Consider the following 14,081-nt stretch of genomic DNA (forward strand, 5'->3'; position numbering starts at 1 on the left):
TCCTAACCAGAAGGGATGACTAAGGAAGAACTAATAGTGATTGAAAAGTCGTCACGCGTCTTGAGGATGAACAACTCTCCTTCATTTTATCCATATCCTGTATTGGATGAAATTGAAACTTATTAAATTTTTTGAGATAAAAAAAATTATTTATCTTCAAAATGAATGATGTAGCAGTTATCCAGACATATACTGTCTCATACGGTGCAAAATGTGCACTACTGTGGCCAGTCCATGCTTTTTTTTTTTTTTTTTTTTTTAACATTAGACCAGAAAATTATCTATGTGACTGTAGGGGCCCACAGACCTATATCCACGCATGCCCATCTCCATCAGGCATTCAATTATATCACAGCCAGTTACCCAAACCCCCTTTCCATGCCCGTTCTGGATGCTACCAACCTCCATCACTCCATGCCCACTGCCAAGCAACGGATAGATTCCCTTACCCCTGCATCAGCCAACATCATGAACAAACTTTATTAAGTAGCAAACTTTTTGTTGGCCCACTCCGATATTATTAGACAAGAGAAGTTACTCTCAAGGAAAAACTTCTGTTACTCTGTAGAACTCTTGGTAGCCCACTTCAATATTTTAGACATGAGGAGTTGCTCCCATCCCTACCACCAGACCTTTGTAACGCACCCAATCCCATCCATGCTTGTTACCCACCCACCCCAAAACGAGCAAATACGAGTGCGCTGCCATAGGAAAGAATAGCAATGTGGCCCCAGTCGCAAAGCATCTCCTCCTCTCCATCCCCCTTGCTATTTCTTTAACGGATTCGACGGCGATCCGTTTATCGCAGGGAACGCGGAGCTAACGAAGGAACAACGTAAAGCCTGGAAAGGCACCGCCTTCGGCCTTCGGCTTCGATTCCGAGAGAGGGAGAGGGGGGGGGGGGAAGAGGAGAGAAGGGAAGAGGGGAGGAGAAGGGGCGCGGGGGCGAGGTCTCGATCCTTCTCTCTCTCTCGTTCTCTCGTTTAGAGGAATGGAGTTGGATAGCATCGATTGCGTGTCATCGTCGGATGCGATGGACGAGGAGGCGACCATCGTGCTTCACCACCACCCGTCCTCGAAGCCCCACGGGGGGAGGCCGCCGTTCCGCCGGGGATGTCTCCCGCCGCTACCAGCGTCCACGAGCTGCTCGAGTGCCCGGTCTGCACCAATTCCATGTACCCCCCGATCCACCAGGTTGGTTGGTTTCATCTTTTGGATTGTTGAGTGCTTCCGAATTCTAATTGCTGGGTTCCTCTTGATTTCTGGGTTGAATGCAGAATTTGATGATCTAAGGTTGCGATTTTTTTTTTTTTTTTTTTTTTGAGGGGGTGGGTTATTCTCATTGGCATGGCGAAATTGGGGGCAAAGGAGGGATCTTTGGGCTGTTTTAGGGCTTACGGATTTATGGATTCCGGTTTCGTTGGGTCAATTGGATTAAATTCAGTGATACAAACGATTCAATTTGATGTTCTGTACGTATTCGAGAATCAAGATGGTGGAATGATTGGGGAACATGCGAATTTTGGAAGATTTCGATGATCTGTGGCTTGTTTCTTTTTTCTTTTCGATTGTTTGATTCTTTTGAGGGGATTTTGTCCTTTTTTTATCTATTTGGTTGTGCGCGTTTGAAAACTTGATTCCTGATTATCTCGTTTCAAATGTGGGGATGAAATTGGCACCGAGTATGATCGTCTATTAGAGGCTCTGGTTGATCCCCTTCATGGTTTTCCTTTTTGGTTCGGTAATATGAGTCTATGAACATTGAATTCTGATTTTTGATTGGTCATTGAGGGATATAGGTTTCTTTATATCTGCCGTGTGAGGTTCCATTTAAAACTTGGGGCATAATGCAATCGTTGTGGTTCTAAGTAATCATCGATCTGATATCTGGTTCCCTTAGTTTGCTTGTTTGGCTCTTATACCATGGAAACTTTAGGTCATGATGGGTCTGGCTAAATGTTTGTCCAAGTAAATGTGCTGCAAAGAACTCATTAACTTGAATGAATTGATTTGTCAAGTGTTTTTCTATTGTAGAGCAAGATGCCTATCATTTCACTTTCTAAAATGCTTTTACTACGCCCATTTGACATGTTATTATTGATGGTTAATTTGGACTTTTGGATAAATGCAGTTTAATTCTGGTTGAACATCTTCTCTTTTAATACAGTGTATTAGTCAGAAGTCAATGCTATACGAGTACCAGAATATGGAATGAAATTTTCCCTGTCTTGGGATTTTTTATCAGTTTGTTATTTAGGCTGTGTATATGAATCCAGGAGCTTGTTGAGCTCTTTTTCATGGTTAACTATAGTTGACAGTCTCCGGCCATATGCCTATTTTTCCATTCTTTGTCATTTGGCTGCCAATTATTATTAGATAATTTCCTTATCTTAAGAATTTTTGTTCCTTTTCAGATGTGGAGTCATATAAAAAACATCAAACCATGTTTTAGAACAGTTAGTCCCACGTGATTCTTTTGTTTAGAGAAATAAAAGATATGCATAGTCACTGGTGGTTCAAAAGTATGTCTAACACATAGCTGTCTTTCCTGCGGGGTTGGGTCTTATTCAGCAACAGTATGAATCTACCTATCTGGTAAAGCAACATTTCATACAAACATTTGATACAGCACAATATATGGTCTGAAAGTCTGAATTCTTCTTCTTGGTCATCATCAGTTGCATGGTATCCAGTTTCATTTGCCTGTCTTGCAATTTCCAGATAGTTTTGCATACTTATGGAATCAGAAACAAGAGGGCAGTTTCAAAACATGCCTAAGGGGCATTTCCAATTTAGTTGAAAAATATATGTGAAATTATTCATAGGACATTTGATCCGAAGAGAAGTTTGCTTCATCACATAATCATTTTGTTGAAGATTTTTTTTCCTGGATACTTCCAAATTAGCATGATGTAATTTGTTTTTCTCTTCAGAGATGTATTTAGAAGGCAATAAACAAAGATTGGCATTTAGTTATTTTTTTTTACATAATCGATCTTGTAGGTCCTTGTTGCATTTTAATTTGGAGCCCTTTTTTCTAACATGAGAGGTACATATGCTAATGAAGAAATAAAGAAGACCCATCTAAAAGCTTTGTTTTGTTTTCTAGAGGGAGGGGACACATAAGAAACCTTCAAAATCAGGAGATTCTAAGAGTTCAAAGTCCTTGAAGTAAAATGAAAAAACACCTATAAGGAGAAAAAGACACTTGATACTTGCTCTAAAGATGACACATTAGGACCAACAAGCAACAAAAGGAATTCTAGTGGTCAAGTGGAATAATCACCCAACAAAGTCCTCTACTAGCTTTGATCATTTTTAACCTATTTTTATGCTTTCCCTCAAAATATGCCTGCATATATCTTCCAGATGAGTCATATTAGGCATGATAAGATCAAATCCACTTGGTCTTTAACACCCTGTTAGCTTTGGTTAACTCCATACTTCTAATTTCTTACAAGATAACCAAGTTGTTAGGCTGCATGTAAAGTTGGTGGGGGTCTGGTGATATCCTAGATTTCTTGAGCTACGAGAATGGGAAAGGTGGAGACAATTCTCATCAACTATATTATGTCCATGTCATATTTTATCCACTTCCCTCTCTTAAGGAGTTGTCAAAGGTCATATTCCTTAACATTGCCATTTAGGGAAACACTTGAATCTTTTAAATGGTGGAATATTTTCAGCCAGTCCTGAATTTTGAAGCAAATTTTCATAAATATGATGAGGAATGGCAAAATCCATGTAAAAGGAAAACTCTTTTAGCGGATCAATCCCAAACTCATGTCATTCTTCTCAAGATCATCAAGCCCAAGTCTGACATTCAACACGGTGATTAATTTCTTAAGATTATAACTCCCCTGTTTCCTTGTAATTAGATGGCCAAGGTATGTCTCATCACCTTGCATCTCATAATAATATTGAACCAATCTCCTCTTCTGACTCTCTCAAAGCATGTGAAATTGCAAGTTTAAAGAACGACTTCCAATGGAGGAGGTCCGCTTCCAACATCCCTCTAGCTTATTTTCCCTTACCATATTAATCTGTTCTATAAAGGTATCTACTTCTTGAAAAATATTCACCAAAGTGGGTTTTGAACCTTGCTGGTTGGGCACCTTACTAATTCAACCCTCCCCAAAAGTTCTCCCCACCTTTGTGGAGTGACTTGTCATCCTCACATTCAGTCTGCAAACTTTTGAAGCCATTCCTCAAGTGAACAAACTTCTGAACTAATCTTTGAGTCTCTTCTCATTTAGCCTACCTTTCCTATGCAAGAAAAGATTGTGCCAGCATAGCTCTAGGAATATAGATAGGCAAACTCTTGAAACATTGAAGTTATTGCAGTTGAAAGAGATGGTGTTTGCCCATCCAACAAGTTGATTTTCCACCCATTGTGATTTTCTTTGTTTTCCATTCAAGCTTTAATTATTGGGAGCAAATTGAAACTTGAGCAAGAAAACAGAAAATCCTATTACTGGGCAGAGTTTGCTGTAGTCACTGATTGTTTTGATTAGCCGATCACATGGTTGGCTATGATCAATTTTGTTGTTAATTTGCTACATTCATGAGTTTTCATCTGGATCTGTTAACAAATCCATTCACAGCTTACGGACATAAACTGCTTTGTGGCATTCTCAGTGGATATCTAGTTTCTTATATGAAATAGATCTATCAGTCCACTGTCCAAACTACTAGGTTTTTGACTTTTTACAATAGAAATTGCTGGTGTTTACTGGACCAAGAGGGAAAAAAAAGGAATATGTCATTTCTTTACTTTTGAGTACAGTAATAGGTGTACAGATTGAAACTTCATATTTGCATTGCCAAAATCATAGGAAGTTTAATAGTGCATAGTCACTTCTTTTTTTTTTTTTTTGTTGTGTTGGGGGGGGGGGGGGGTGTTGGGGGTGGGGGAAACTATGGTCTTATATTTTTTAGATGTTGTAGGTTTATTTGGTTTGTGATTTCCTATCACATGGTTTTTATGTGCAGTCATTTTGTTTTCTGTAATTGGTTTTCAGCTGCTAATAATATGCTGTATTTACAAACATCATCTTGATCATAAAAATCATACTTAAATTCATTTGAGATTATACGCTAGTAGGATGTATCTGTTAACTTCTTACAAAGATGATTCTTAGTGGATACTGTCTTGTTCTTGCAGATGTCTTGGGGTGGATGGTGAATAAAATGTCTATTGTCTCATGTATAAAACGAGCAAGTGTAGTTTTAAATTTCAGTTGACATTGAATTTTCTCGAGTCCGTTTGTTCTAATCTCTTGTTGTCTGATCTATTTGGTGCAATTTTGATCTCCTATCATGTTTGATATCATGTAGCTTTAAACGTATGCTTTATTATTATCTGTTATGATGGGCAAAGAGTTTTCATTCCTGGGGTTATAGATTAAATATTTGATATGTATACGACCATCACATATAACTTGAAGAAAGCAAGGCACCTTGTAATGCATATTGTCATAGGTGAATTTATTTTGAATACTGAAACATCTCAGTTATCCGTCATTAGGAATGCGAAACTAATTATTAGCCCTGTAATTTCTGCATCTTTTAGCATTTCATTGCTTGCTGCAGTGACTGCTTCTCATGAATAGCTGACTTTTGCAGTGCCGGAACGGGCATACCCTGTGTTCAGCATGTAAAACAAGGGTACACAACCGCTGCCCTACTTGTAGACAGGAGCTTGGAGATATTAGGTGTCTAGCATTGGAGAAGGTGGCTGAATCGCTTGAGCTTCCCTGCAAGTATAGCTCACTAGGGTGTCCAGAAATCTTTCCCTACTACAGCAAGCTCAAGCATGAAGCTCAGTGTAACTTCAGACCATACAACTGCCCATATGCAGGGTCTGAATGCTCTGTGGCTGGGGACATTCCTTCCTTGGTCACACATTTAAGGGATGACCATAAAGTAGACATGCACAGTGGATGCACGTTCAACCATCGGTATGTGAAGTCCAATCCACGGGAGGTTGAAAATGCTACCTGGATGCTGACTGTAAGTATGCTTAGGTTCATGGTATTATTGCCCACTGAATATGGCTCTTCATACATTGGCTTCTCATTAATCATGAATTCACAGCAATCATTTAATTGTGCAGTGCCATCTGCATCCATGCATTTCGCATCCCTCAACAGTCATTTTTCCCTCAATAAAATGTGCATCCACACACATTTGAGTAGCAAGTTATATATCCCCCTCCACAAAATAGTTAAAGCTAAAAAATCTATGAGCCTGTGGAAACATTTGAAATTTCAAGATCAACCATATTGGTGGTCTTTTCTTTCTTTCTTCCCTTCTAAAAATATCTATTAGTGAAATTCACTTGAATTTTGAAGCAGTGATTTTTCTTTTATTTGTGAGAAAGTAGTGAATGTGTCTGCTGATATAACATTTGAAAGTCAGATGGCTGCAATCACTGTCAGCTGCAACACTGTTTGCTCCAATTCAGTACTGAACTTTGCTTCTGATTCTGTCCAGGTCTTCAACTGTTTCGGGCAGTACTTCTGCTTGCACTTTGAGGCATTCCAGCTGGGGATGGCCCCCGTTTACATGGCATTTCTGCGCTTCATGGGTGATGAGAATGAGGCGAGAAATTTCAGCTACAGCCTTGAGGTTGGGGCCAATGGCAGAAAGCTGATATGGGAAGGCACCCCCCGGAGCATCCGCGACAGCCACCGCAAAGTGCGGGACAGTCACGATGGCCTCATAATCCAGAGAAATATGGCACTCTTCTTCTCCGGTGGAGATAGGAAAGAACTGAAGCTGCGGGTTACGGGTCGAATATGGAAGGAGCAACAAAACCCTGAGTCTGGGGCGTGCATACCCAATCTCTGTAACTGAAAGAAGTGAATCTGTAAAATTTGCATCTCTCGAATCCACCTTGTGTGACTGTCATCGATGTGAATCTGTGAAATTTGCATCTCTCAAATCCACCTTGTGTCTCCATTATCGTTGTTGTTTGTTTACAGCACTGTTTGCTATTTTATGTTTAAATCGAGGATAGAGGGAAAATTATGTGAATTCTCTAATAACGGGATTCAAGCTGTGAATTATCTCATATACATCACTCTGTCAGTCTTCTCAAGTCTAGTGCGGTGCAATGTGCACTTATGCATTTTTCATCCTTCAACAATCTTTTTTTTTTTTTCCCCTCCAGAAAATGTCCACCACCTATAGGAACAGTTACACGGGGCAGCAAGATACTTTTTCCTCTCCACAAACTTGAGTAGCTTGTGTTGTAGGATAGATGGAACAATAAGGAGAGATTAGGCGCTCATTTGGTTCGCTTGAAGTGGAGAGAAGAAGTGACAATTTTTGAGAAGTGAAAGAGAGTTTTCTTACTTGATTACAGGTTTAAAGGGAGAATATAAAAAATTTTTCTATAAAAAAATATTTTTTATATTTCAAAAAAAATATAAATCCATCGAGAATGTAGTTTTGGCATTTTTCATGAGATGAAAATTGGTGATCTTTTTTTCTTTCCAAAAATATTATTTTAATATTATCTTTAAAATATTAATATTGTATTATATCAATACTATGCTAATATTTATATTAATATAAATATTATAATATTTATAATATATTAATATTATTTTAATATTTATACTAATGTGATATTCTTATTAATATCAATATAATATTTATATTAATATAATATTTATATTTATATAAATATTATATTAATATTTATGCGAAGTTTAGGAGCAAAAAAAAAAAGATATGATCTTATATCTATTAAGAATATAATAGATATTTTATATATTTTTTACAAAAGTAAATATTCCACCAAACAAAAAACTACTTTATGATAAACTATTCTTCCATAATTAACTAAATATACTAAAATTATATTCCCAAGTAATGCATCATATTATCAAGAAATAATTTTTTGAAAAATAACTTTTCAGAAAGAAAATTTTTCTTACGAACCAAATGAATCCTAAAAGATTCTCAACTATTTTCAACTCTTTTTATTACAATAAACTCTTAAATATTCTTAAAATAACATAAATCAACTAACCTTATTCGAGGAAGTGATATATTTTATAGTTTATACACCATTGAGATGGATCTAGATCAATCTTTTTTTTAAAAAAATGATTTTTTATCCTCACTTTTTTTTATGATTTACACATCATTGACCTGTCCACCTTACTCCAATGACATGATGCCTTAAACATCTTGCTCTCATAAGCCAGTTATCCAACTTAACTCATTTAATCTAACTTAATCTGTTTAATAAATGAATTAAGTAGATCATATCAGATTACTTATTTAATAAACAGATTGGATTCATAACTTAATTTTTGATCTATTTAATAAATAAATTAAATTTAAATTAATAATTTTTTAATTTGATCATATCAATCCGATCTATATCCAATCTAATTCACCCATAGTTGAGATGGAGCCCTATCAACCTCTTATTTTCTCTTTTTTTTTTTTTGAAAATGACTTCTCGCCCCAACTCTCTTTTTATAGTTTATACACCGTTGACCCGTCCACCTTACCCCAATGACATGGTGCCATAAACATCTTGCTCTTATGGGACAGTTGTCCGACTTATCATAACAGCCATTTTAATTCCGGAAAAGGACATCCCAGAAATCTAATTCCATGGTTCTCAATATCTAGGGCATGAGTGGTATTACATAAATTATTGAACAGCTCAATCGATGACAATTGACAAAGATGAGCACCCTATTACTACAAAAAGCACCAATATGCCATGTAACAAAAGCAGCGCAAAAATACCAGCCTTCCAGCAATCTTCGTACAAGCAAGGCAGAACAGGAGCTTAGATGTTGTGGGTGATTTGCAGCTGCAGGTTGTATCATGATGCCATGAGATAGATCACCATAGAATACATGGCAGTAAGAATCTGTTTCCCTGTGAGCACCAGCAACTCTGCAGTTTTCTTAGCTCCGTAGATGTGACCAGGCTGGGCCATACACAGGTTGAGCATTGGAGGCATAGAAGTAATACACAACAGCAAAGCACTAGCAGCCATTATGAACTCCTAATATGACCAACAGCCCGAGCATCAGCCTGTAGAATAACAGCAAGATCAGCAGGCAATAAATCAGTGTGCTGGAAATTGACATCACCTGCCGAGGCCATAGAAGCCATAAAATCAGCAGCTTGATTGCCTTCTCGATGGGTATGAGATACATAAAACAGCTGGCCGGCTGCTATCCATGAGTTAATATCATTCAAAAAGGGCAAATGCTGGCACCTGTTCAGAGAAGGGCAAGTAATCCACTCGACCACTGTTAGAGAATTACTTTCCAACCAACATTCCTGTGGTTGTAATTCACTCACAGCAAGCTGAAGACCTAACCAAGCACCCACCAACTCAGCATAGAGCACCGATGAGGGTGGCAGTGATTTGCTGCCAGCCCGAATCAGATAGCCCTATGATTGCGAATTACATAGGCAGCAGCTGATTTATCAGATGTTATGGCAGCATCAAAATTAACTTTGAGTGCTCGAGGCAGCCAAGACATAATATGTGTGCTGAAATTAGTGGAGAATGTTGCTCACGTTTCGACAGTAGCGTAGATTGTTTAGATCACAGAGATTGTAGAGCTGACAAGAGCTCATTCCCTTGTTAGACTGAAAACTAACACTACATGAAGATGCACTACCGGTTCGAAACGGGAGTGCTAGATAGATGCTCTGATCCTATAGACCAGAAATAGGGAGCACTTGATGGTCGCTGTTATCCCATCGCTGAAGAAGGGTAACAAATGCTGGTTTCAATAGGGTCAGCAAAAAATGGTTCTCTTCTGAAGCAAGAACCAGGATGGTAACTCCAGCTTATTCGGTGACAAATTTGGAACAAAAGCATCAAACCGTGAGCCTGTTGTCTATAAGAGGAATGACATAAGAGGAAGAAAAGGGGAAACACACTTATTCAAGAGGAAAATTGGAGCATGATCAACACCTCTAAACAGCTTGTTTGAGGGGAATGCTCTAAGAGTCAGATGCAGGGCATTCTTTCTAAAGGAGGCTAGTTGGAAGCTGGGGCTTCTAGGTATAGATTTTAGCCTTCTATCTAGATTTTCACATTGATAGTCCTTTATTTTTCTTCCAAGTCCATCACCTAAATTTTTCTATGGCCTGCGCCCATTCATCTGCGACAGCTCCTACCAAGTTCTGCCTATATTCATACACGAGCATCCTCATTCTTTCCAACCAATCTACTGTTGGCAGCCAAAATAAGTTTATCCATTCCTGTCACCTTGCCTTAATTCCATTTTCCCTCCTTTTATTTTGTGTTTGCAACAAGTATGTTCCTCCCCCATACCTTTGACATGCAGCTTACTAATCCAAACATCTTAGCACCCTTTTATAGTGACAAAAAAGTTAATATTGTTATCTTTATTCATATACCAACATGGCTCATTTGGTGTGACAAATGAGTAAGAAGTTGTTTAAGTCATTCCATCCTTTACAACACAATTATAACGACAAGCATGCAAAAGTTATTTAGGATTGAAGAGTCTTCTAGTAATAATCTAGTATGATGGCAGCCAATCAGGGTAATTAGGCGGCAAGAAAAATTGCATCATGTAAAGAAGTTAACAACATAGAAAAAGAGAATTAGATTTATTACTTGGAATATTGGAACTTAAACTGAAAAATGTAGAGAATAAGTTGATACAATGACATGTAGGAAAGTCAATATTGCTTCTTTACAAGAAACTAAATAGAAACATAGTAAATCCAAAAATATCAGAGATGGTTATAAACTATTATATGCAGATAAAAATAATAACAGAAATGGGGGCGACATGGCAGTGATCCGAGCATGCACGACTCTCTGTGGTGCAGAAGATGCACCATAGAGGAACTTGAATCAGTATTGAAACGTTTACTACAGAGAACATCTCCAACATGACATCTCCAATAAATACTTCATGTAGTCTACTCGGATGCCACCTTGAAAATGCCAAAAATTCTCTAATGTTGAACAACTATTTGGCATACAAACTCTGATGGTTGAAACATCACATACAGTCACGTAATATCATAGATTATATTCCTAATATGATAAATGAGCCGATTCTATAATCGCCTCTTATTGCGGTTTTGTCAGAAAGAGAACAGTTAAATTGCCTTAAGTTATCATGATACTTGACTGGATGTGAATGAAGCATTTTATATAAATTAAAAAACCAAATTTCTTACAAAGCTCAAACTCTGCGAATTTTGAATCATAATTTGTTCACAGAATGAGTTCTTTTCTTCTTTTTGGTCAGCTTAGACTCTGAAAAAGCATTTCAATATTCATGCAAATCACAGAAAATCAACAATTTGTACCAGGAAAAGGAGTAGGGGACACTGCATCAGCTCAGAACACCTATTCTCATTGCCTGAAGTCTAATTACTGAGAACCAGAGCACACTTAAAATGCAATTGTACATATGAACAGGTATAATTGTACACAAAATACGATCAAGAGACTCTGGAACCAAGCACATAAAGCAACACAGTTAGTGGTGCACCATGTAGCATAATTCTAATAATGATTACTTTGAAATAATCCAAAAATGTCAATCAATATCAGATTTCTGGATTTCCGGATTACAATGAAATGGAACACATACCGATCCAAAGTTTCATTTCCAAATGATGATTAATAGCCATGCTTATAGAAACCTCAATCACATTTCAAATGACAACCCTACAGTTTCCCTTAACATTTCAGAATGACCACAACAGATGAAATAACCAAAATGAGAAAAACTCTCCCCGTAATATTTTATAATGGATACTGCGAAACAAGCTCAGAATCATGAAGCTGATACCTATTGAGCAGCATCTCCAGCTCCATCCTTTGCTTCTTTGGTCAAGCTACTACAATTACTCACTTCTTTCAGCAGTTCTCCATCAGGTATGCTCGCACCGGTAGCTTCTCCATCTCCAGCTTTCAATTCTTCAACTGATCCACTATCATTCCTCTCTTCTTTCAGCAATCCCCCATCAGAACCACTGGCACCATCAGCCGTGGACTCCTCTTTTGCCTCTTGCTTTCTCCGTCCCAAAACAGCCTCGATAGCTGCAGCACTAGCTCTGGCTGCAGCTGCCTCCTTTGCAGCAGCCTCAGCCTTCTTCCTCTCCTCTTCTTCCTTGGCAAGAGCCTCAGCTCTCGCTTTCTCTTCTGCCGCTCGAGCCAATGCCTCAGCTTTCTCCCTTTCTACATCCTCATACAGTTTTCCCAAGTCGTCCTCTCTCCCTTCTTCCCTCAACACCCCCTCCACAAACTCTTTCATTTCTTCACCGAAAGTCACTCCTTCATCCAAAAGTATTTCCCTAACCATCTTAAGTCCGTCATCCAACCTCTGTACCTCAATAAATGCCTTCAGCAGCATCTCATAACTCACGACGTCCGGCTTCACCTCCTTCTCCTTCATCTGGTCAAAGAACCCCCTCGCCTCATCAAGTCTTCCCACATTCACCAACCCTCCGATAACCTCATTGTATGCATTTGTATTCGGCCTCAGCCCCAATTCAACCATCTTGTTGAAGTATCCTGTGGCATCATCCACCCTGTCCACTCCAAAACACGCATCCACCAACAGAACATAGGTGTACTCATCTGGGTTAATCCCACGCTCACCCATCTCCCTGTACAGCTCCTCAGCCTCGGCGACCAATTTATTCTTCCCCAATTGATCAATGAGATTGTTATAAGACAGCGTATCGGGGCTGCATTTCTTCTCATCCATCATCTTGAAAACAGCAATCGCCTCATCGAACTTTCCGGCAAGGCAATAAGCGTCCACCATCACATTGAAGGTCCCCAAATTCACGGCGATCCTTCGCGGTGGGTTGTGGTCGTTCATCATCCTATCGAATAAACCGATTGCCTCCTCCAACTTCCCATTCCTTCCCAGCGCGTCCAGCACCGAATTGTAGCTCGCCGCCCCAAACCTGACTTTGGATTCATCGCCAACCACTTCACTGTAGATATCCATGGCCTCCTTCTCCATGCCTTTCTTGAAGTAACCCTTCATGAGATTCCCGTAGACGGCCCCATCGTAGATTGTACCGCCACCGAGTTTCTCCCTGAGCTCCTCGAAGAGAGAGAGGACGCGGTCGGGGTCGTCGTTCTTGACGAATCCAGCCATGAGGAAGTTGTAGACGATGGGGTCGGGAGCGCAGAAGCCCTTGGCGATCATGTCGTCCTTGAGCTCGAGGGCCTGGTCGAGTTTGGCGTTGTCGATGAGGCCCTTCACGAGGATGCGGTAGGTGGTGGGGGAGGGGTTAAAGGGGGCGTCTTTGAGGATAAGGCGGTAGTGCTCGAGGGCGGTGTCGGTCTTGCGGCAGTCGCAATAGGCCTGGAGGAAGAGGTTGTGGGTGATGATGGTGGGGGCGACGGAGGCCTGGGTGATGAAGCGGTGGAGGGAGAGGAGGTCGGCGTAGCGGGACTGGCGGAGGAGGGCGGCGAGGACGGCGTTGCAGGTGAAGATGGTGGGGCGGCAGTTGGAGTAGATGGAGTGGCGGACGAGGAGGGAGGCCTCGTCGAGGTCGTTCTCGCGGATGAGGGTCAGGATGCGGTTGTGGAGGTTGAGGCGGTTGCCGGCGAGGACGGAGATGGACTCCGGAAGCTTGGGGGCATTGGGATTGGACGCGGTTTTGGGGCCCGGCGGGGGGCGGCGGGGGGCGGAGGAGGGGGGTTGATTACGGAGGGAGGAGAGAGGGGGCTCGATGCGGAGGCGGCGTTTGCGGCGGCGGCGCTCGGCGGCGGCCTCCTCAGGGGTGGCGAAGGAGAGGAAGCGGAAAGGGATAGCGGCGGCGGCGGCGGGGAGGACCGGGTTTGGGGTAGGGTTTTAGGGATTGAGGTGGGAGAAGAGGGGCTTGGAGAGCACCATTGTTTAGGCTTCGGGGTTGGGGAGGCGACAGAGAGAAGAAGAGATCTGGGGTTTTTGAGGGGTTTGGGTTGGGTGATCTGCGGCTACTTTGGTAGTTTCATCGTGATGCGGAGGGCAACGTTAGAAGATGGGAATACCTCGGGATGCTTAGCCCAAACACACCCGGGTTTTGAGTGCTTT

The 14,081-nt window shown here is 40.5% G+C and overlaps 2 protein-coding genes across 2 annotated transcripts; one reads left to right on the plus strand and one right to left on the minus strand.

The window, feature by feature from the left end:
* Positions 1 to 901: 901 nt before the first annotated feature.
* LOC105047321 (E3 ubiquitin-protein ligase SINAT3) lies at positions 902 to 7,084 on the plus strand. The gene is given in 4 exon segments (XM_010926202.4): positions 902 to 1,084; positions 1,087 to 1,194; positions 5,626 to 6,012; positions 6,496 to 7,084. Coding segments are annotated over 4 exon segments (951 nt in total). The 5' UTR covers positions 902 to 991; the 3' UTR covers positions 6,859 to 7,084.
* Positions 7,085 to 8,638: 1,554 nt separating this feature from the next.
* On the minus strand, positions 8,639 to 13,859 carry LOC105047407 (pentatricopeptide repeat-containing protein At3g49240, mitochondrial; the record flags this gene model as incomplete). The annotated part of the gene is made up of 2 exons (XM_010926324.4): positions 8,639 to 9,069; positions 11,835 to 13,859. A coding segment is annotated over one exon (2,025 nt), but the record flags the coding sequence as incomplete, so codon positions are not given.
* Between the last annotated feature and the right edge of the window lie 222 nt (positions 13,860 to 14,081).

Source organism: Elaeis guineensis, chromosome 6 (assembly GCF_000442705.2).
Source record: "Elaeis guineensis isolate ETL-2024a chromosome 6, EG11, whole genome shotgun sequence".
NCBI lineage: Eukaryota > Viridiplantae > Streptophyta > Magnoliopsida > Arecales > Arecaceae > Elaeis > Elaeis guineensis.